Source organism: Microcebus murinus, chromosome 8 (genome assembly GCF_040939455.1).
Source record: "Microcebus murinus isolate Inina chromosome 8, M.murinus_Inina_mat1.0, whole genome shotgun sequence".
NCBI classification, from domain to species: Eukaryota; Metazoa; Chordata; class Mammalia; order Primates; family Cheirogaleidae; genus Microcebus; species Microcebus murinus.
Window position 1 is genome coordinate 58,359,919 of NC_134111.1, and position 25,167 is coordinate 58,385,085.

General features: G+C 38.2%; 1 protein-coding gene across 2 annotated transcripts in view; it reads left to right on the plus strand.

Annotated features, from left to right (window-relative positions):
• Positions 1-7,133: 7,133 nt before the first annotated feature.
• Positions 7,134-25,167, plus strand: part of ITGA4 (integrin subunit alpha 4) — a 78,539-nt gene continuing 60,505 nt past the window's right edge. For both annotated transcript variants that reach the window (XR_012920583.1, XM_012785814.3), the window contains exons 1-4: positions 7,134-7,426; positions 7,781-7,902; positions 23,134-23,240; positions 23,333-23,462. Coding sequence is in view for 1 of the 2 variants with exons in the window: in XM_012785814.3 (XP_012641268.2) it covers positions 7,230-7,426; positions 7,781-7,902; positions 23,134-23,240; positions 23,333-23,462 (556 nt within the window). In the remaining variant the exon portion in view is untranslated. The remainder of the gene's footprint in view (positions 7,427-7,780; positions 7,903-23,133; positions 23,241-23,332; positions 23,463-25,167) is intronic.

Genomic DNA, 25,167 nt, shown 5'->3' on the forward strand with positions numbered 1-25,167 from the left:
CCTCTGTAAATTATAAACCAAGATTAGGACTCACTTTTTATACATCTTTGCATCTGTTAAGGATCTAGCACATTGTTTTGCCTGTCATAATGAGTGAACATAAATTCAAAAATATCTAGTTTATGACATTAATGATATAAAAATTCCAAATCATGTAAGGGCCATTCAAAAAATACTTACTGAGCACCTGCTATTTGCCAGAAAGCATATCAGGTGCTAGAGATACAGTGGTGAATGACAGTAGCAACACAGAATGTGTTTTATGCTCTCATAGTCTAGTGAGGAAGATATGATGAAAAATGTAAATATATGATATAAATTAAAGAGTTCTGAAGAGAATGAACAAACAGGATTGAATATGAGAGAATGACATGGTGACTTATTTAAAATTGGATGGGCAGAAAATCCTCTGTGAGGCGACCCTTAAGCTGAGATAAAAAGGAGGGAAAGGAGAATCATGTGGAAAGTCAGAAGCTGTGTGTCCAGGCAGAGGGAAAAGTCCCTGATGATGAAAATACTTTGAAGCACTTCTGGCAAAAGCGAAGCGATCCCAGGTGTGTGGCCAATGGCAAGGCTGAAGAAGCAGTCAAGAGACCACATCACAGGTCCTGTGAGGCCACATTGAGTGTAGATTGTACTATAAGAACAATGGGAAACTATTTAAAGGATTTAAGCAACAGAGTGAGTGGATGCATGATTGATTTCGAATTTTAAAAGTTCACTTTAGCTTCTACGTAGAAATGTGATGAAGTGGGGAAGGGGCAAAGGGAGACCAGGTAGCAGATTATGAAATAGCTCAGGGGAGATTATGGCACTTTGGGAAATGGTAGTAGCTGTGTAGAAGAAGACGAGCTTGAGATATATTTTAAAGGTCAAATTGATAGACCTAGTGATTGATGGATTTCATGTTGAGGATAGAGGTAGGAATCAAGGATTACGTTCCAAATGTCTGGCCTGAACAAATGGTTAGATAGAGCACCATTTTCCATTAAGGAAGAGATTGGGTAGAGGGATAATTTAGATAAGGAGTGGAAGAACCAGACTTAGTTTTAGACATGTGTACAATACCCACTAGGCATCCAAGAAGAGACATCAGATAGGCAGTAGAAAATATGCAACTGGAGCTCAGAAGAAAGGTCCAGGCTGGAAATGAAAAATGGGGACTCATGACATTCATTTAATTTTCAGGTCAAGCAATCGAGAGTATACTTTAATAACACATGAAATAATCAACCTGTAAATTAATATTGATGCATATTTTATACTTAAATATATAAAACAAACTTTTTTTTTCAAATAACACATTTTTACCCACTGAGTAAAAGAACTTTATGCAAAAGCAAGACAAGGATTGCTCAAGGATCTAGATGCTAACTCTTGGGAATGGTAGAATATAATGAGAGAGGAGAATTTAAATTATACTTTCTATGCTCCATCTTCTATAAGGATATTTATCATGAAAAAATATGACAATCACAGATACTTTTAGGTGATTGTTTTTTCACATATTTTAAGTGTATCTTCCACTGCCCACCTAAGACATTTACTTGATATTAGTTGGGAATATATTTTTTTGTACTTTTTTATTGAGGTGAAATAAATATAAAAAATCTACCATCTTTACCATTTTATGTGTCTAGTTTAGTTATAATAACTACATTTATATGTATGTACATATATATATTTTTCCCTTCTTCCTTTCCTCCTTCTAGCCCTTCCCCAGCCTCTGGTAACCACCATTCTACTCTCTATCTTCATGAGATCCACTTTTTCAGCACCCACATATAAGTGAGATGATGCAATATTTGTCTCTCTGTGCTTGGTTTATTTCACTTAACATAATGCCCTCCAGTTCTTTCCATGTTGCTGCAAATGACAAGATTTCATTCTTCTTGTGGCTGAATAACATTCCATTGTGTATGTATACCACATTTTCTCTATCCATTTATTCATTGATGGGTACTGGGGTTGATTGCATACTTTGGCCAGTGTGAATAGTGCTGCAATAAACATGGCAATGCAGATATCCTTTCAATCTATTGATTTCCTTTCTTTTGGATATATGCCCAATAGTGGAATTGCTGGATCATATGGTAGTTCTATTTTCAGTTTTTCGAAGAATCCCCATACTGTTTTGGCCAGTGGCTATACTAATTTACATTCCTGCCAATAGTGTACGAGGGTTACCCTTTTTTTCACACCCTCACCAGCATCTGTTATTGCCTGTCTTTTTTATATAAACCGTTTTAACTGAGATAAGATGATATCTCAATGTGGTTTTGATTTGCATTTCTCTGATGGTTAGTGATATGGGGCATTTTTTTCATATACTTCTTGGCCATTTATATGTCTTCTTTTAAGAAATGTCTATTCTTTTGCCCATTTTTAAATCAGATTATCTGGGTTTTACTGCTATTGAGTTGTTTGAAGTCCTTATATATTCTGGTTATTTTTCCTTTGTCAGATGGATAGCTTGCAAATATTTTCTCCCATTCTGTGGGTTATCACTTTACTTTTTTTATTGTTTCCTTTGCTGTGTGGAAGGTTTTTAGCATGATGTAACCTATTTGTCTATTTTTGCTTTGGTTGCCTGTGCTTTTGAGGTCTTATACAAAAAAATCTTTGCCCAGACCAATGTCTTGGAGTATTTCCTCAATATTTTTTTCCTTGTAGTTTCATAGTTTCAAGTCTTGAATTTAAGTTTTTAATGCATTTTGATTTAATTTTTATACATGGTGAGAGATAGGGGTCTAGTTTCATTCTGTATATAGTTATCCAGTTTTCCCACACCATTTATTGAAGAAACTGTCCTTTCTCCATTGTATGTTCTTGGTACCTTTGTCAAAGATAAATTGGCTATAAATGTGTGGATTTATGTATAGGTTTTCTTTTCTGTTCCATTGGTCTATGTCTGTTTTTATGATAATACCATGCACTTTTGGTTATTATAGCTTTGTAGTAAATCTTGAAGTCAGGTAATGTGATGCTTCTAGTTTTCTGCTTTTTGTTCAGGATTACTTTGGCTATTCAGAGTCTTTTTTGGTTTAGTCATATCAATTTTAAGATTTTTAAAATTTCTTTGAAGAATGTCATTGGTATTTTAATACAGATTGCAATGAATCTATAAATTGCTTTGGGTAGTATTGTCATTTTAACAAGATTAATTCTTCCAATCTATGAGCATGGGTATCTTTCCATTTTTTGTGTTCTCAATTTCATCAGAGTTTTATAGTTTTTTAAATATAGATCTTTTACTTCTTCAGTTAGATTTGTTCCTAGGTATTTTATACATATTGTAGCTATTATAAATGGAATTGCTTTCTTGATTTTTTTCAGATTGTTCACTGTTGGCATATATAAATGCTACTGGGTTTTGTATGTTGATTTTGAATCCAGCAACTTTACTGAATTCATTTATCAGCACTAACAGTTTTTTGGATGAGTGTTTAGGTTTTTCTAGGTATAAGACTATACCATCTACAAACAAAGCTAGTTTGACTTCTTCCTTTCCAATTTGGATGCTCTTTATTTCTTTTTCTTGCCTAATTGCTCTGGCCAGGACTTACAATATTATGTTGAATAAAAGTGGTGTGAGTGGGTATTCTTGTTTTGTTCCAGTTCTTAAAGGAAAGGCTTTCAATTTTTCCCCATTCAATACAATGTTGGCTGTGGGTTTGTCATATGTAGCCTTTATTATTTTGAGGTATGTTGCTTCTATACCCATTTTGATGAGGTTTTTTTTTTTTTAATCATAAAGATGTTGAATTTTATCAAATGCTTTTTCAGCATTTATTGAAAAAATCATATGGTTTTGTTCTTGATTCTGTTAATGATTCATAATATTTAGATGTTTTTAAAGATACAGGAAATGAGTTGGAGATCCTGATGAGGAAGGTTAGAAGGAGGAGGAAAGAGTGCCCAGAATATAGCTTCAGGCCTTTGCAACGCTAACGCTAACGGTGGAGGGAAAGGAGCCAGCAAAGGAGACTTAGTCCAGATAGAAAGGGAGAAAAAAAACCCTCAAAAAAGCTTTTTTTGGGTATTATGAGAAGAGAAGGAAAAAATGCTCACTCTTGATAACTGTAAAGTTGGGGGAGTCAATATTAGATCCTCTCCGCTGGAGAGGACGTCTCACACAAGGTTGGAGACCACCTCCACTTGTACTTTGTCCACTACTCCCATATGAGTCGTTAATGCAGTTGCTGGCACACAGTGGGCACTTGATACATATTAATTGAATGTGTATCAATTGAATGAATATTTAAGTCCAGTTGAGAGTGAGGAGTAGGTATAAGTCATTTTACAAAGTCTTCTCCTCCTCCTTCCACCTCTTCTCCCCTGCCTGACTCTTACACTTGTCTACAAAAGCATTGATTACAGAGAGAACAGTATCTTCAGGCTTTGTCAAAGCAAGTTTAAACATGCGTTATTCCTGCTGACATTAGGAAAAGTGAGCTGTTTTCTAAGCCCTGGAGGAAGGAAACTCAGGCTAACATATCATATGAGGTAATACAGTGTGGCTGTTTCTGGAAAGGTATTGAATCCTAACCATAACCATAGAAAAAAGTCCTGTCCTATGAACCACTCCAGTGGCTGCTAGTCACCTTAACTATGTTATGAGAATGATTGTGTTGAGTGGCTTTCATTGTAAAGGATTTTGGCGAAGGGAGGGAAAGAAAGAGGTAGGGGGTTCAGATCAATGGCTCTGGTTTTGCCAGTATCTGGAAGATCTCAGAATGGTTTCAATACACCTGCTTCTGGGTCGCAACTGGAGATTTTATGACTACAAATGAGAGGGATTGCTTATTTCAGAATAATGACAATATGAGCTAGTTGTGTATCTGGGTTGAAATCAGCATGTAGAAAGAAACACACTATGCACTACTGCAGAAAGAAACAGAGGAGGAACATTCACCATGGGCTCTGATAAGTACCTTTCTGGAAGCCATTGCATTTCATTTTTATAATGGATTTATCATACACCATTGTTAACCTTTTACTTTGCTGCGAAGAATAAGAGAAGGCTAATATGTCTCTTGTCTGTTGACAGGAGACTAAAATAACTGGGGTGAGTTTGGCTAGAATATCCTGACATTCCACAAACATCTCAAACTCCGCATGTCCAAAACTTAACTCATCAAGGCACCCATTGCATACATGCATGCATACACCTGCACCTCACTTCTCAGTGTGTTTTTTCACCACGAATGTAGCACCATACACCCAGTTCCCAAACCCAAAACTTGGGCATCATCCTGACTCCCTCATCTCAGCCCTACAGTCATATTTATCAATACTATCCATACTATCCCCAAGTTCCATTGGGTTCTATCTCTCAGATAGCTGTTGACTCTATTTTTTCCTCTATCCTTCCTGCTACTTTCTAGTTCAGGCCACCACCCTCTCTCTACCAATTACTGCAGGAGCCTCCAAAATTAGGCTTTCGGTCTCCAATCTTGCCTTTACACTTCTGAAACCCACAGCTGACCAAGACAAATCCTTCAACGGTTTCCTGTCAGCCCCAGCACAGAGTTTACAATTCCTAACCTGGCTGATGTGGTTCACCATGCCACTCTGCTTCCCTAGTTAGCCTCAGATCACACCAACCTGTGTGTGGGCGGCCAAACACCAGAGCTAGGCAGACTCTTTCAGTTCCTCTACCTGGCCCTGCTAGAGCCTTCCCTCATCCTCCTCTCAAACTTCTTAGCCTGACTCAACCTATGGCGTCCTTCAAATCTCTCCCTACGTGTCCCTAAAGGATCTAGAACTTTCTCTAGTTAGTAAAAGTTTTTCTATCTACCATTTGAGTGAAAAGCTTGTATCAGTCCTGCCCTGTTCATGGCGTTTCCTGTGTGCCTGGCATAGTGCCTGTTCAGCGAATGTGCTGAATAAACGAACAAGTAGTTTAACTGTGTGTCTGCTCTTTCAACTTACGATGTGATATTTAAGTGTGGTGTTAGCACATGGGCACACGCTTTGATGAAGTCTTTTTCTTTCTTCTTTTGTTTTTCCGTATAGCAGCAATCAATGATTGGACCTGCATCTCCTGCAAATATCTTAATAATCATCCATGGCTGTCTCTCTGGTTGCTGAAGAGGAAAACCCGAGGCACATCTGAATTGTATTAGGATGAGAGTCACCACCCAGTTCAGGTGTGCTGGGGGTCTGCACAGCATTTTCGGAGGCGCATTATGAATCTGACCTCACACTGGGTCTACACAATTGATGACAGGTGTGACCCCTTAGCAAGTAAGTGGCTGCTTGAAAAGGGGATCACTAAGAACCCTTCAGAGGAATCCATAGAAGTGTGTCCAGTCACAGCGCTTCCTTAACCTAACCTCTGTTGGGGTCAGCAGTAGCCTGCCCCGCGTGCCAGCCGTTCAGCCGGGGGCTGCTGCTGCCCGCTCACGCATGCAGCCCGGGCTCAAGAGGAAGTGTGAGGAGGAAGGAAGTGGGCATAGAAGATTGCAGGGCTGTGAGTCTTGAAGAGAATAGAAATAACGTCTTTGTCACCAAAATATTTCCCGGGCGCCTTCAGGGAGTTCTTTTTGTTTTGCTTTGTTTTGAATTCGTAGCCCTCTGGATAATTTCTCCCGCCGGCTGCTTACACCCGCCCGAAAAATGAGATATAGTGGTTAATTACCGACTAAAGAACTGGACGGTTCCCGCAGTGGTCCGCGTGCCTGGGTTTGTGGCTGGCCGCGGAGGCTGGGGCCACAGGGTATCGCGTCCAGGCCCCCACCGCGGTTAAAAGGGAAGCCTCGTCCCGCCTGCAGCTCCGCTCTCGCTGCGCCCCGGGAGCCCCGGGCCATCCCGCGCTCTGCGGGCGGGGAGGCCGGGCCGGGCCGCGCGTCCTGCGCAGCTGAGGTCCCCCAGCGCCCCCTACAGCCGCGCGTGGGGGGAGACGGAGCCCGGCCCCGCGCCTTCGCACCACGCCCGGGACCCCACCCAGAGCCCGGCGCCCCGGGACCGCGCGAACACCCGCACCTCCCGACCGCAGAATCGGGGCGTGGGGCCCGGCCGGCGCGCGGCATCCCAGGCCGCCGCGATCGCTCCGCCCGCGGCTGGTGACTTCCCCTCCCCCTCCCTCCCTCCTTTCCTCTCGCCAGCCCGGCCGGACACACTGCGCCTCATCTCTTGGGGCGCTCTTCCCCCTTGGCCAGCCGTCGCATGTCGTGCAACTTTGGGGCAGTGGCGGTTTGGCGTTGAATGTTCCCCACGGAGCGCGCATGGCTGGAGAAGCGACGCGCGGCCCCCGCCCCAGAGGGGCCGCTGTCCGGAAGGCGGTGATGCTGTTGCTGTGCCTGGGGGTCCCGACCGGACGCGCCTACAACGTGGACACCGGGAGCGCGCTGCTTTACCAGGGCCCCCCGGACACGCTGTTCGGCTACTCCGTCGTGCTGCACAGCCACGGGGACAACCGCTGGTGAGTGGAGTCGGACGCCGGCGCTCTGGGCATCTCACAGCCGCGTGAGAACGGCGCCCCAGGGATTCCCTGCCCGGCTCAAACTTTCCTCTCCCTGGAGAATGCAGAAGGGAACCGCCGCGACAGCCAGCTCGCTGGAGACCTCCCCGGGAAACTAACTTATCTCGGGGTGGCAGCTCCTCGTGTGCTCTGGGGCAAGGCCCTGAAACCGTCAGAGGTGGCCGGCTGGGCGCGGGGGTGGTGGGGAGGAGGAGGAGGGGAAGGTGCCCCGCTGCCAGTGCACGTTGGTGGAGACGGGGACTCCAGTGGGCAGCACGGCTCACGTCTGAGCCACGTGCACGTTTGTCGCTTTAGGCTCGTAGTGGGGGCGCCCACTGCCAACTGGCTCGCCAACGCTTCTGTGGTCAATCCCGGGGCGATTTACAGATGCAGGATTGGAAAGAATCCAGGCCGGACGTGCGAACAGCTCCAGCTGGGTGAGTTTAGTCTGGGACCAAGAATTAGTTACCACCCCTCACTCCCGCTTGTGGACCGCACCGCGGGACCAGTCCTGGAAAAAACTCGTGTCGCCTGTTACTTCTAGTGTAAAGCGTACAGAGCTTCAGTTTTAACTCCACACCACTTTCTCTTAATATAAAAGGATCCCTTTCTATCAATATTTTTCTCCCGTTTGCTTATGGCAACGATTGCAGTACTCTGACAAAAAACTACACAGAAAAAAGTTTCTTATGATACCTTCTCTTCACCTCTCCTTCTATCCCACCACGTGCGAAACCCATTTTAAAGTCTCTCAGCATATTAACGACAGGATCCAGCTAAGCCAAGATTTAAGAATTTTATTTCCATCTTTGACCTATCACCCTTGTTAAAGAACAGGCTAAGGGGCATATCAGGAATAGCAGTTGGAAATGATCCCATAGCCTGTCATTTAGCCTAAGGGCTTTTTAAAAAAATGATATAGTTTTAATTAGACTATGCAACATAAAAGCACAAGGAAAATTGGTATCTCTGTTGTTAATATAGTTAACATGAGGCTTAACATAACTTTTCATTCCCAAAACTCTGTTAAATGGGTCCATCTTTTTGCAGTCATTTTTTAATGTCTGTTCTTAGACTTGTGATGACTTGAAAAATATGTACTGATGGGGGAGGGGAGAAGTTTCATGTTTCAAAGCCAAAAGCAAATTTTTTGTACACAGACTAGTGGGGGAAGAAAGAGGAACTAATGTTAATCCAGACCTATCTTGTTCCAAACAGCGTTGGGCACTGCTATACATATTGCTTAATTTTTTTTCACCTCAAAACAACCCTGGGTCATGGTTGATGTTGTTCCTACTTTACATATAAAGATTCTGACTCAGAGAGTCCCACGTACCTTTGCTAAAGTTACTTAGCTAGTGAGAGGTAGGTGAGACCCCAAGTCAAAGTCAAGTCTGTTTGGATGCAAAGTCTAAGACCTTTCCTTCCATGTATGCATCTTCAATGCAAATAAAATTAAATGAAGGGTCCAGTGTGTCGTCTGCTGAACTGATGGATCATCTGTAAATGGTGAATAAAGGGTCACAATTGGTACTTTTTAATATTTATTTTTGCTATAAATGGACTTTTGAAATTAGCTAGCTATTGCATCTTTGACTCCTTTTTCTTTTATATAAGTAGTCTTTGCTTTTTTTTAAACTGTGAAGCTGCTTCCCTTCATTTGTTTATCTTTGCTGTAAATGGACTTTTGAAATTAGCTAATATTGCATCTAACTCCTTTTCCTTTTCATAGCAGTCTTTGCTTTTTTTTTTTTTAACTGTGAAGCTGGTTCCATTTATTTGCATGAATTCAAATAGAGTGTGAACATATGGAATTTACTTTTAACTCAGAGATTACCCATAAAAGTCCAGGAATTGTCTATAGCTTGTACAGCTTCTTGTTGAGTCCCAGCCTCTTGTCAAGCATCCTCCATCCTAGCAGGCAGATTGGACTGCATAAAATATTCACAAACCTATACATTTGGAATACTTTTGAAAAGCGTAATTTTCACTGCATGAGAGAGAGAGTTGTGGGGTAAAAAGTTAGGGAGTGGAGCAGAGTCTGCCTGGGGATCTTGGCAAGGTCTCAGGAGGGAACAATTTCATTTCTGTTGTCATAGTTTCCTGATCCATGACATTATAACTACTGGTATTTAGCACCTACTTCCTGTCTGGATGGGGACTGAATCTATTTCTGGATGTCTGTGTTTAACTGGATAGATCATGTCATAATATTACATAAAATTTAAGATGATAATGCCTGTGAATTGAAGGAAAACCTAAATCCTTTGGGTGTGTGGAGCATAGGAGTTGACTAAAGAAATGTTCTCAGAAAAATGTGCACATGGTAGAACTGTAACAAACATGAATTAAATGAAGATTTGTTGGATGGATGAAAGATAAAAGTAAAGTGAAACAAAGTTTTATTGAGTAAGAGAATTAATTAGAAATGACAAGTCAAAGTGATAGTTTTAATTTTCAAAATGTGATCAATATACAAAGTACTTACTGAGATGAAAGACAAAAAGGAAGACAAGATTCCTAGTCAGTTAACTGGTAAAAACAGTGATAGCTGTCATAATAGCTTTGAGTACTTGCCATAGAGTTGACTGATATTTCTCATGTAACATTCTTTAAAAAAGTATACCTTTTTTTCCTTAAATGAAGAAACTGTGTCTCTATTCAGAACAAATTCAGAAGTAACTTAAAGCTATAAAATAGGAATTGAGGCTAATGTCTCAAAACAAAACACTGGAAAACAATAACTTGGTAACAAAGATATTTTAGGATTGTCAGGTTTGTGGGCTTTGTACTATTGTGTATGAAGAAATTTAAGGGTGTGTGTAAATATATATAAGCCATGTTATTCAGAATATTGTGTGTATGTGTGGGAGAGAGAGAAACTTCTGTATAAAATAGCTTCAATTGTCCCATCTCAAATATGATGACTATAACGTTTGAATAATGCCAGCTCAGTATCTAACACATAATAGATAGTCACCAAATGATGGTTTATTTCTTATCTCTATTTTCTACTTAAATCTGGTATCTATGTGTTATCTGTACTAATCAGGTCAAGGTTAATAAATAAGGACAAAAGTTTAAAAGTTAAATGTATTAATTAAAAGGTAACAATTGAAGTGAAACACAACAAAAATATTTTGTTGGCTCATCAAAAAATATGTAATAACTAAAGTTTGAGCTATGATTGCCATGTTCGTAAGATGTCTTCTTACATTTGAAATAACTTTATTTTGCTATCAAGAATATGAAAGTGCAGGGTGTCTTAAAATGGTGCCCGTCTCCTACACAATTCAAAATATTCATATGTAAGTCTGTAGAATTTCAGATCAACAGTTGGTTCAGATAGACTCCTTCCCTCAGAAGAGGAGGTCAGTACTTCCACTCCCTACCCCACCCCGATGGATAATGTTGTCACATGCCATGCCATACTCAATGCAGCCATCATCAGAAGAAAGCAGCAAATGCCCATTTATCTAGAATGCCCAGGATGAGAAATGTTAGGGGTAAGATACCTCTTTTAGTGAAGTGATTTAACTGCAGAAGCCATATCAAGAAGGTTGCCTGGATAGTACCACAGGTGCTTTTCTGCCTGCATACAATTAGTCATCTTCCACATCTCTGCCTGCTTGAGAGGTCTCTGTTCTCTCATTTTCTGGACACCAGAGGAAGGTAGTCTCATCAGGAGGGCTAGACCCAGACCTGCTCATGAAGACTGTCTGAGGACACCGTGGTGATTTCCATATATCCACTTAATCTTCCCCTCAGGCACTCTGTGTCCTCCTTGAGACTTGTTTAAAGGAAACTTTGTTGACAGATGGTTCTTGAATCAAGATGTCACAAATAATGACTCCATTAATATAGCGAAGCATAGTCCATTCTAGAAGTTACCAATATTCAAAGAATAAGAACATAAAATATATAAATGGTTACCAAATTATAATAAAAAGATGGTCTTTATTTGGTTATTCAAAAGACATTCCAAATATTTCCACTGCTTTGGAATTACCACTAATAGCATTATACACATACATGTATGCTCACATGCTCACACACACTGACATTCATCTGAATAATAGTATAAAGTTACATATTTACACATACAGTAGCCACTCAGCATATGTGGCTGTTGAACATATGAAATGTGGCTAGTCTGCAATGAGAGCTGTTATCAGTTACATACTGGATTTCAAAGACTTAGTACCAAAAAACCTCATTAATGTTAAAGATATTGATTACATACTGAAATATTTAAAAATATTTATTACATAATGAAGTAATATTTTGGATTCAATAAAATATTAAAATTTTACTTATTTTTTACTTCTTTAATGTGACTACTATAAAATTGAAAATTTCATATGGGTTTGCATTATATTTCTATTGGAAAGAACTACTGTAGAGAAACATAAATTCCCTGTGTAAAATAATACTAACTTCTTAGCAGGTGCTTTCCCAGTAGCCATGTATAAAATGAATAGGACTTTCACTTTTCTTTTCCAGACCAAGTATTCTATACTTACTGGGCCTTCAAGCTCCCTCCTCGTGCCTTTATTTTTCTTCCTGGAAAAACCAATGACCCATTTCAAGTTAGTCACCAGTACCCCTCTTTGAATTTCTTTCTGAAAATTACCTTAACCAGCCTCCTGGTTCATGACTACATAACCTATTGAAAGAGGCTGAGTATTATGTCATTAAACTAATGATTATCTAAGTCTCACTTTTTTTTTTTTTAGTGTTTCTTTTTTCTTTTTACAGATGAGGTCTCGCTATGTTCTCCAGGCTGGTCTTGAATTCCTGGTCTCAAGTCATCCTCCTGCCTCAGCCTCCCAAAGTGCTGGGATTACAGGCCTGAGCTCTAAACTGGGCTCTAACCCTCACTTTTACTTGACTCACAAAAGTTGTTAGTTTAACAATAAGTGGCAAATGTCTCACTTGTTGAAACTTCAAATATGTTTTTCTTGATAACTTCCTTTTTTCATTTGTAATGTATTTTAAGTTGTAGTTTATGAATCTGAGATTGATGCAGATTGTTCATTTTGAAAAATCGTCCCTGAACATAAGCTGTTATGTTACTTCTGCAGAAAATCAAGACAGAGAGCCTCATTAATGAACTATCAGATTAACAGAAAGAAGTTCTCTGATTTCCAGCAATTTCGCAAACCTCATCTTCAAATTGAGTGGATGAGGTTTCCTCTTAATCTCTAATTTGAGAGATGAGGCTTTTTAAATGCATTTTATTTTTTGCCTCAAGTTTACTTGGTCATTGAGGATACACCTAGTGATCAAAGATATCTTGGCAACAGTTCTCGGGCCTGATACGGTAATCCATTATACATGTGGGTCCTGTATTCAGTCATTTATTGAGGGATGCCTAAGGGCCAGAGCCTGGGCATAGAAAAGGAACATGCTCCTTGTCCCAAGGTATAGTCTATAGGTTTGGTTATTATAGAAAAGTATGGTGGGAAGAGCTAATCTAGTTACCAGAGTAAGGTGATGTCTTTCTGAGGAATTGATGTTCATGTGAGGAACTGAATAGTAACCAGGAGTTAGCCAGAGGCAGAGGCCATGGGAAAGTGTGCCGGACAGAACGGTGCATGTAAATACCCTGAGGCCTTTGAGGGCAAGGGACCTTTCAAGACCTGAGAGATGAGTCCAGTTGGATGGTGGAGTATAAACTGGACAGCAGGTTGGAGAGGCAGGCAGGAATGATTTTGGTACAACATTGGAAGTATGAATTTATCCTAAGGTGTTTGAAACTGGGTCTTTTTTTTTTTAAATCTAGCACACTTTAATTTTATCTGTATTTTAGAAATGAAATAAAAAGTGTAGGATATGAAAAAGTATTCCTTTAACACTTAGAGTCAAATATATAGTGCTATGGTTAAGTACATATTGACGAAGGTCAAGTTGGTAAAATGTTAGCTAAATCTTCATGGATGACTATATGCATATCCAAAGCTACAAATGAAAGAAAGCAAACCACTGACAGTATCGTTCTTTCGGGGGGAAAACACTAAGACAGCATAAAAACTATCACAGAGATGAAATCTAAAAGTATAAAAGAAGTAATATATTAGAGGGAAACTATACAGAATGAGTGTATTTCTTTTCATGGGACTCTTCATACACACGGTGGAAACATTTATCTAAGAGGAATGAAGATGTATTTCATATTGCAAACAAACATATGAATCATGAAATGTTTACACTATGTTTCCCTGATAATAAAATTGTTAAGTAACCATAGAAAACATGAATAGTTCTAAAATCAGTATGCTTCCCATTTGATCATGAGATGTCAGTGACAGTCCTTTTAAAATATTTTAAATTGTATTTCTCCCCTTCCGGGGTGGTGGGGTGGTGGGGGGAAGGGATAAGATTTGTGCATTTGACAGATTCTTCTGGTTGAAGAGTAGTGAATGCTTTGGAGTAAATGAGTTAAGACTGGAGGTAGTGAGTCAGTTGTGGGAAGATTTTGTTATAATTTAGACTACAGATTACAGATGCCTGTGCTAGAACAGTGGCAGTGCAAATAGAGAAAAATACAGAGATTCTACAGATCTTTAGAAGACAGAGTCAACAGCAGTTGGTAATTATTGAATGAGAGAGAGGAAAAAGAAGCTTTCAAAGATATTACCCAGGTTCTAGCTTGGGCTGTTGCCTGGATGATGAAGCAATGGATGGAGAAAGGGAAGGGCAGCAGGATTTCTGGCAAAATGATGAGTTTCATTGGCTTTAGGTTCCTGTGAGTCATAGAAATAAATGTCCAGTAATCCGTTGGATATATGGATCTGGTGGGCAGGAGAGAGGTCTGTACTGGCAATTCAGAGGCAAGAATAACTGATGTACAGGTGATAATCAATGCCATGGAGGTGTGAACTTAACCTGGGAACTCTTTAGGGTGACTAGATCAAAGAAAGGGCCAAGGGTAGATAACTGAGGATTCCTACAATTTGAGAAGAGGCTAGAATAGTACTAATCAACTCTGGCTGCAACTCAAATTCTGCAGATCATTAAGAATACCAGTTTGGGTGACCCCATCCCAAACTAATAAAATCTCTGGGGTGGGTCTAGGTAGGGCATCAAGTGTTGCCAGAGGTCCCCAGATGATTCCAATATTCACCCATGTTTGAGAACCACTGTAGAAGAAAAGAGGAGCCTGAGAAAAAGACAAGAGGAGGGGAAGCCAAAGAGGTAGCAAGAAAATCAGGTCAATGTAGCGTAATAGAAGTCAAAGAAAGAGAGTGCCTTGAGAAGTGGTTGGTAGTGTTAAACGTTGCCAAGACATCAGGCAAGATGAGAATTTATGAAGTTTCATTGGGTTTAGAGAGAATCAGTTCATTAGTAATCTTGATAAGGCAAGTTTGAATGGTGAAGCTAGACTTCAGAGAGTTGAGAACAGAGAAATGACGGCAAGTGACAACTCTTTTGTTCCTGCATTAATTCATTTTATTGATTGCTTACGTGCTGGAAATACAAAGTTGAATGAGACATGGTTGAAGCCCTCAAAGAACTCAGTCTAGATGACAGGAGAGACAGGTAAACAGATAGTTATGAGGTAATGTAATAAGGATGACAATAGAGAAGTACACAGTGGTGAGAAGAAATGAATGATGAAAGAAAGCTTCCTGCAGGAGTGAAACCTGAGTAGTGGAGCCAATTCTGACCAGTTTTGAAGAGCACATGTGAAATGTGTTCTCAATAAATGTGAAATGAATGGATACATTTTCCAGATTTGGGTGAAATCCTGTGGGGTGTGGTGTACATTTCAACCTCATTCCAAGGGATCTAGGTCAGCCTTGGGTTCCAAAGCCTCCATTTACTCACACCAGGCAATCCAAACAATAACACCCACTCCTGAGATAGGGAGCTTGAAATTTACTGTATTTAAAAGCAGGGATTTTTAATTTTAAGAATAGCAGGAAACATCAAATTAGAAAACAAGGATGTTTTAATTGGACTTATAAGTGACCGGACTGGGCTCGGTTATGGTTGTTCTCAGTTTACCCCCAAGAATTTTAATAAATGATGAGAAATTTTATATAAATTACATGAAATACTATAATTCACAATGAATATGTTTACAAATAGTAAGACTGTAGGCTTAGCTTTTGAATATATTTTATAGGCCTCCTTATGTGGAGTGGATTAGACATGTCTTTTTAAAATCATGCTCTATGTAGAAGACAACCCTGGTCAATGTCTACCATCTGTTTGTGAAACCTTTTAGGCCAAGCTCAACCCAGTATCATCCTTTGTCTTCTTGTGAAAGTTTTCTAGTCATCATTAGAATATCATCATTTTGTTCTTCAATCATTGTCTCTGCAACATCTAATTCTTTTACATACTTTCCAGAGACCTGTCCTTTGATATCTGTAACTCATCTCAGTTTGACCCTACATTGGTCAGGACAATGTGATAGATTCCTCACTAATTTTTATTTCTTGCACATATTTTTAAACTTTGCTATATTCCTGATCTCCTTTAATTTTTTTTTTCTTATATGCATCTTATCCTATGAATTCCAAAGCTAAGCACAGAATTTCAATACTGACCACCAAGCAAACTTCCCTGGAGCTTTGTTTCTGCTCACATTTTTGTTTCGATCTTTTTTCAGAGATACACAAAATGGTATCCACATATTAGTGATAGTTTTTCAAATGAATTTTTGAATCCAGGAGATTAATTGAAAACTATGGAAGTACGGAATTTTTTCCCTTATTTTCTAATGTTGGAAGTTAATATATAATATTTTAGTAGTAGGTTATTTTAGAAATACAAGATTATAGTGCATATTTATTTCTCTAATATGAGATTATTAATAATTTCAATATCTGGAATTACCATGGAAAAGTACTAATCATAAATTATTATACAGCAGCACAGGGTGGTGGCTGATATGGTTTGAATCCTTTCTCCAAATATTAGTGCTGTGCCCTTAGGCAAGATGTTTATTCCCCCCTGTTTCAGCTTCCTAATTCATAAAATTGGCATGATGATGATAATACCTACATCATAGGGATGTTATGAAAATTAAATGAATTAATATATGTGTGTATGTGTATTAAAACTACTTGGTACCTAGAAGATATATAATAATTGGAGAGTAACTTTCTCTCTTTATATTATGCTCACTAAATATATCAGTTAGGGTACATTTTTTGCTGTAGTTATTAAAAAGACTTGTGCAGGTTTTCTGTGGGATTTTGAAGAAATTTGGGACCACGGTCCTTGGTGGAGACCCTGAACCTAGAATCAAGTTCATTTTCTTGTTGTCTAGAATTGTGAGGCCTAATGATGACTCAGAATTAGCCCAGATTATAAAATTGCAACCCCAAAGCTTAGCACTGCTCTCTGGAGACATTCACCTGAATGTTGAACTCTCTTTCTAGATAGACTAGAATAGAATCAAGTAAAATCAAAATAAAATAAGAGACTAAAATACCTGGATTTTTCAGTCCTATGGTTATATGAACTATTTCTCATAACTGAACATGATTGCTGTCCATTATCAGACTTTGATTAGGCAGTCTGAGAATATGACATTTAAATATAAGTACTTCTAAAAGGAAATACTTTGAGAATGGTTTCTAAATTTGATGTTTTGATATTTTGACTCTTTTGCTACTAGACTAGGTGGAGGAAAGGATCTTAGACATTTAGTACTTTCATGTCCTATATCTCTTCTAAAACTTGGATATTTTGCTTTTTATTACCCAAAATTATTTTTATTTCTTGGGAATTCATAAACGTCACTATTATCTTTGGAAGCATCACCACCATGTTTAATTAGATGTGTGAGAAAAGTACATAGTTTAATATAATGGATTTAGTAGTAATTGGGGGTTGACAGGAAAAACTAAATGAAGGGGTCATTTGGATTAGAGAGCTGAAGGCTGCTTATCAAATCTCACAGCACCGTGAGCGCCCTCTGCTGGCTGACCAAATCAATATAATGTAAGTACCCTGGGAAGCAAAAGCATTGACCATTTATTGAACATCTACTAGGTACCAGATAGTGTTTTATGCACAGGCATCAGTTTTCTTTAATCCTTATAGCCCTGCAATGCTAGGTTTTATAATATTGTCCTATTTAAATTGATTTGCTCACTTTAATTTCACATATGTTTTTCTAACATTTTGAATGTATGTGGGTAAAGGAATTGTATAATTATATTCTCTAAGTTATTGTTTCTATAAAAATGAATAAATGACTTTATAAAACACATAATGGAACACTATTTTAGGATTATTTAAGAAAAATCTTAGAGCAGAAGAGTTTGAAATTTATAGGACTCATCTTTTGATGGAATAGAACTTCAACTTTAGAAAAAATCAATTGGTGGAAGTAAGGGCTTTCACTGTTTTTCTAAAACTTGAAATCACGTCATGAGTTTTGAAAGATGAGATAAGTGTGTATGTTGTCTTAGTAGCCAGAAAGTCAGACTGAGGGCCCCAGTCAAGTGTCTGAATTAATGGGGAAGCCACGGTATAGTGACACAGGCAGATACAAACATTTCATTGCATTCAAAAGTCCCAGGCTTCCCCACCCACAAAGTGTTTCACTCGAACGTCAACAAGTTATAGAAAGAAGAACTTACAGTTGGACCTTTTCCCTTGGTCCATCTTACATCAGTGGAAATGCCAAAATACTGAGAACTGATCCAAATGGAGAAAAAAAGCAGAGAGGGACCAAGTCAATGACATTTTTCTTGAACACTCGAAAGTTGACTCTACAGTCTATGGGCAGACTTGATATTTTACACATTTTAAGCTGAAAAAAAAGATTCAGAAAGTGAAATTGATTTTAGTTAATTCATATTTTTGAAATATTTGTAGAATTCTATTGTGTATGCTATAGAGTTGTGCAGAGTAACTTAGAGATTAATGTTATTTTTTATTCTAATCTTTTCCATTTACCAGCCTCATGGATTTAGGCAAGTTACTCAATTTCTTTAAGACCCAATTTCCTCATCTTCTGCTATTACTGTGGGCATAGAATGAGTTAATGTGAGGATAAGGCTCCCCAATGACGATGTGCCATGTGTATTTTATGGAGGAGGTTGTATGCTGTGACGTATGTGCAGCTTAATAATATGTTTAACTTAATCCTTAAAATAATGATGTCAACAGCAACTAACATTTGCATGTTGTCTCTGCCAGGCTGTTGTCCAAGCACTTTTACTCATTTGCTCCACAATCATTGCAGAAACCCTTTGAGATAGGCATCCTGTGGGTCCCAGCTGATTCTAGGTCTTAAATCATCCTACTCACAAATCACACACGATGTAAAGATCTTCAAACTTGCAAAGGCTGTTTTCCTCAGACCATCTGTTACTATCTTAAAACTTAAGGAAATAATATTTTGAAAAAGAAGTAGGGAAGAATCATAATGAAGGGAAAAGATCTCACCAAAGCTTAGGTCCCTGAGATGTTGGTGAAAACTATGCAGTAGTACACTCTAATAAAGATTTTTGTAGTTGTGTATTTCAAAATTCCCTCCCTAAGCAAATATGTATTGAGTTCCTGCCTACTGAATGGAAGGCACTGTTCTGAGCTGTGGGAATGCCATTGTCAACAGAAGTCAATTTGCTGTCATGGAGGTGACATGCAAGAACAAATATCTAGTCTTCGATAGTCCCTGTCACATTTTTGGCACTTGGAGCAATGACACTAAAACTGGTGATATGAATAACAAAAGTGCTGGAAGTAAAGAGTACACCTCTCTATTTGGCTTTGTACTTATGTTCTTTATTTTCATTCATCAAAATTACTGTGCGTTCATATTTACATACACATTTGTATATACTTATAACAATCATTAGGTGGAAATAAAAAACTGAAGTATTAATAGGAAGCATATATTTTTATATTTTTCTTTCCAAAATGAAAATAAAAAGAGGAAGATGGGCTTAATTTTTAGAATAAGTGGGATGGTTTTTATGTGGCTTTGTTTTCTTAATGTCTACTGGGAAAATGCATTCAACTGTGTTAAGAATTAGTCATTCTAGTTGTATAAAAGCACGGAAAATTATCACATGTTAATTTCTGCTGACCTCTTTTATGTTAAACTGTGTAAAGTACTTTTTCAATTATGGAGCTGATTTGATTTACTAAGAGTTTAGATTAGTAATGTATGAGCCGAATTGAAAACCAGATTCTAAATCATTTCAGCATGACATTTGGATAAAATATAAAGATAATCTGAGTTTATTTATGGTGTTCTGTCAGGAAAATTCATGAGAATTAGCTTCCTCATGACAGTTCTCATGATCATCATTTTTGACCAAATTAGAAATACTGTATTTCTCCATGAAGAAAATTTGCTTAACATTGGATATTCTATTTCAATAGCTAGCTGAAACCAAGGGAGGGGGGAGGCAAAAAGATATCACTATTATTTTTAAAACAGTAGGTTTTTTTCAAATATGATATACAGTACAAGAAAAGGCATAAAACAATCTACATTGCAGAGCAGTTGTTCACAGGCACAACTGTAAACTACAACTTACCTGGGAACCTTTTAAAAAATTCTCATGCCTGGATCTCAACCCAGTTACATCAAATCTGAACCTCTGGCAGTGGGGCTCAGGTGTTTACAACTCCCTTGGGTCGGTCCTAATGTCCAATCAAGGCTGAGTACCACGCAGTAAAGGAGTGGCCTTGGGAGCTTGCAAGGTTAAGAGAGAAAAGCCTTGGAGAAGGCCCTGAACATAAGCTGAAGAAGGTTTGACCTCTTATACCATGATTCTGGAGGCACTACAGAAGAAAAGGAGATAAAAGTTTCCAGAAGTTTAAAAAAAAACAGGACCAAGAAGGGTAGTGGGGACTTACAGGATGTTCTTTGAACCATTCCTAGCTTTTCACCAGTACTTGAAAGTACCTTGGTGGCATTGTTGCTATTGGAGGCTGCTCTATGGTAGAGGCAGTGTTAAGAAGTGAAAATGAGAAACAAATCTAAATGTGAGTATATGTGTTTGCTCCCTTACTAGGATTAGTTTTTCTTTTGTGGAAGAGTCATTCTTTCATGACTTTATTTTTATGAATTTTCTTTTTGGCTATGCATTCATCCTTTTGGACACACATTTTGAATTAAGATACATCATGCAAATAGAAGATGCTTAGTCAAACCACAATCGAAGTTTGAATTGCTTTTTATTTATTGAGCCTTCCATTTCCACATGCATTTCTGGGCTGTGTGTTGGGGGTGGGATGATGACAAACACCATAAAGTCCTGGCCAGGATGAATGAGGTCACTATTTACTCATCTTTGGCAGTAGGCCAGGATAGTTGTAAATAAACAAATGTAGTTAACCCTAACAGAAATGAAAATCCTTCTTCCTGCAGGATATTAATCAATTTCACCGTAATTTCCTCTAGCAATCGCATCCTGTTGTGTCTGGGGAACTTCAGGTAGACTAAATCTACCATTTATCATCAATTTTTGACAGTGAAAAAATAACTGGTGATATTAGTGAAAAGCCAAACTGAAACCTAAAATTTATTGTTTGCCGTTCTGTTTCACTTCAGTTATGTTGGTTTGGCATTATGTAGCCGCAATAACAACTCCGTATGTATGTTAGACCTTACCCACCACCTCCCACAGTATACTTCTTTTCTCTCCTTCCTTCTGTGTACCCCTCTCTTTTCCTCTCATTCCTTACCCTCTTCTTTCCTTCCTTCATTTGAACACAGAGATCTTATGTGTCTTCCCGGACCATCCATTATCAAGGATCAGGCTGCAGCAAGATTCTTTTCCCATTCCAGTAGTAGATGTTGCCCATCAACCCCAGCATTCTTTCTCCAGACCTTTCAGGCTAGCCCTTCAGAATCCATTGCCAATTAGGGTTTTTCATTTCATCATTCTACATAAACGCTGGCTAGAAAAACATTATCCACGTTGCATTGCAACAGTGTTCCTGACCATAAGAACCACTAGGGAAGTCAGTGCCTCACCTGGACCTACTGAATCCATCTCCAGAGTAGGGGCTAGAACATTTTCTTTTGTTCAGCTGTAATTAAGAGTTTTGTTCTACCCAAATGACATTTTGGAGGACAAATACATATATATGCAAACATCTTTCCACACTCCTTAAAATCTCTCCTACCCAGGGGATTTAGTGCAAATAATTCCATTTCCAAAATATTAACCTTACCTATAAAAGTATTTTGAATTTGCCCAGGAAGCTGTATCTAGAGGTCAGGCTATATGAGGAGACAAAGACCTTAATGATATAGAGAATAGTTACCATAAATGTATGAAAACTTGGTACCTAGTAATGAATGTTTGAAATTAAGCAAACCCAAGCTCCACATCCTTACCCAATCAGATTGATACTAATGTACTTCTCTGCCACTGGAATTAGCACAGATGGAATAGAATTGTCAAGTGCCAATTGAAGAGGGTGAAAACAAAGAGAGCAAAACGAATCTCATACTGCAGCTCATTCTCCCCCAAATTCACTTATTTGAAATCACTTAAATATAGCATTTTAATAGGATCCCAGCTATGCAGCAAAGAATTTATGCTAATGAAAGAAAAAAATCACTGTGAAGATTACTTTTATTGTACAAAGTACTATATCGCACACGAGTATTTTATTTATATTTGACTTTCTGGCTATTTATGCATTTGCCCAAGTGCTTATTGAAGTTTGTTTATTTACTACTGAAATAATCTGGTTTTCCAAGTCATTTTATCTTTGTTGAAAACGTAGGTCACATTCCACTCAATGTAGAACACGGGGCAGTTTGTTGTAAATGCTGTGCATTATTAGTATGCTAATTCTATGTTCCACTTTCTGCATGCTCAGTCATCACCTTCCAGCTCCAATAAACTGTGCCTTAATTAGTGAGACTGTATTGTAGTTTTTCTGAATGTCTCATACAAGAAACGTTTTATAAAGAGCTCTGATCTCTAAGAAACAACGATGATATAGCACATCTTATATTTTCCTGGTTAGAGCTGGAACCCATACTATTAAATGAAGTTTCCCAAGAATGGAAAAACAAGCACCACATATACTCACCAGCAAATTGGCATTAACTGAGCAGCACCTAAGTGGACACATAGGTACTACAGTAATAGGGTATTGGGCAGGGGGGAGGGGGGGCGGGTATATACATACATAATGAGTGAGATGTTCCCCATTCTAGGGGATGGTCATGCTGGAGACTCAGACTTGGGGGAGGGTGGAATGGGCATTTATTGAAACCTTAAAATCTGTACCCCATAATATGCCGAAATAAAAATTTTAAAAAATGAAAATAAAAAGAGCTCTGATGATGTTCCTTACATTGCTAAATAAATGGTAAATTATTTTCCAAGCATTAGACCCTGCAGTTGTGTTTGCACTGCTCATGTTGGTTTTAACTGGTCTCCCCACTCTAGTCATGTTGCTTAGCCATCTCCTATATTACTGAGTCTGTCTCTTCATGGTGCTACCAGTTGGAGGTCATTTCTACAAATGAAAATCACCTTATATGAGAGAATAAGGATACTGGCACAGAGTAACTCACATTTATCCCCACATTATACACTGACTATACAATGATAGCGAAGGAAAAGCATTGGGAGTGAGCATGCGTATTTGCTTTCTCTGCTCTTGCAGAATAATATTGTTTTCAGGATAACTGATAGTACAATTATTTTCAAATGCTGTAGGTAGCCCTACTGGAGACCCTTGTGGGAAGACTTGTTTGGAAGAGAGAGACAATCAGTGGTTGGGGGTCACGCTTGCCAGACAGCCAGGAGAAAATGGATCCATTGTGGTAGGTATTGGCATTGGTCCACTGATCCATCATGGAATTAGATATCTTGGGTGGAACCTTGACATCATTTGGTCTACTTTTATTTCATTCAGACTTGTGGGCATAGATGGAAAAATATATTTTACATAAAGAATGAAAATAAGCTCCCTACTGGTGTTTGCTATGGAATGCCCTCTGATTTACGAACAGAACTGAGTAGAAGAATATCTCCATGTTACCAAGGTAAGGCATGATTTTGATATTAACTAGACCCAGAGAAATAAGTGAATACATTTTAGTGCTTTGTTTTGTTTTGTGTTTTTAATATTCAAGTTTGGATGTTTGGAGAGGAAGAGCTTCAAAGTAGCTAAATTCTTTTAAACTACTCAAAGCATTCCTTTTCTTTCTTTACCCAATTGCAGGAGCATTAATTTTCATAAATGTACTTTGTGCTGTAAAAATTCTACAGTTTAATTTGAATAATTCTGGTATCTAGTTGCCAATTACCCACTTTTGCATTAAATTTACTTTTGATTTGGTATAAGTGGGTCTAATCCCCAATAATTATAAGACACTTAAAATCATGAAAATCTAATTTAAAAGAAAAAGACTGTTTAGGTTTCTTGCTTTACTTTTAGCTTCTAAGAGTACTCAGATTCAAAGTATAAGTGTAAGCAAATCTTTCACTCTTCTCTTTTTTTCCTAATACACATGTATTACTTGAAACAGGAAGACACTGGTATCTCAAGTTTAAAAGGTCTTTCCCATGGAAATTCTATGCTAGAGGTAGCATCAGCATGTGTAGAGCTAGGACATAAACAACTGAAGTGAGCAAAGTTAGGGGTGAATGTCAATGGGGCATTTAAAATGATATCTTCAACAAAACTAAAATTCTAAAAATATCTCTTTAGTAAACTAAGAAACATACATGAATGCCAATTTCCAATTTTTGTAACCCCAATCCCCCCTTTAAAAAAAACCCAATATCCAAAGAAAAATGCTATAAAAACTCTGGCCAAGTATTTGGATTCAATTATTGACTCTAATAATATTGAGGTCTTTTCTCCCTGGTATTTGTTGTTATAGAGAAGCTTATATATATTTCTGTTTTGCCTTAGGATGCCAGGAAGATAAAAGGTGAATGTTAAATTCTCAACTACAGTAAAAATCAGTCTAGGTTTCTGTAAATTTTATCATACTCTTTCCTAATAGTTTATGGTTTATACTTTAAAACATTTCACTGTAGAGTTTTTATTTCTGCTCATATATACCTTGCCACATTCTATACAAAATTCAGGATGGTGTAAACCTAAACATACCTAAAATTGTAAAACATAGGATCAAGTAGGATAGGATATAAAAAGGAATGAAAACTCGTGACAGAATATGGTACTTATAAACAACTTAGCAATTTAAGTTTTCTGGTTGGCAAAGCCAAAAAGATGATTTCCTCATTCTTATTTTCATAGAGGTTTACATATGTAAGCTCTTCATAAGAAGTAAAGCTATGTCTCCTTAGTGGGTTTCAAAAGCATTCATTTGTGGGGCTTTAATAAAAGACCCTCCATCTCCATGAAGATCTTGATTCAGTCTGTATTTTAAGCTGGGCAAAATCTAGGAAAGGATACTCTCTTCAATAAATGGTCTTGGGAAAATTGAATTATCCACATGCAAAAGAATGAAATTGGAATCTTACGCCATATACAAAAATCAACTCAAAATGTCTTAAAGACAAACATAAGACCTGAAATCACAAAACTCCTAGAAGAAAATATAGGGGAAGAACTCCTTGACATTGGCTGGGCAATGACTTTTTGGATATCATGCCAAAAGCTTGAGCAACAAAAGCAAAAATAATCAAGTGGGACTGCATTAAACTGAAAAGCGTCTGCACAGCAAAGAAAACAACAGAGTGAAAGAGACAACCTATACAGTTGGAGAAAGTATT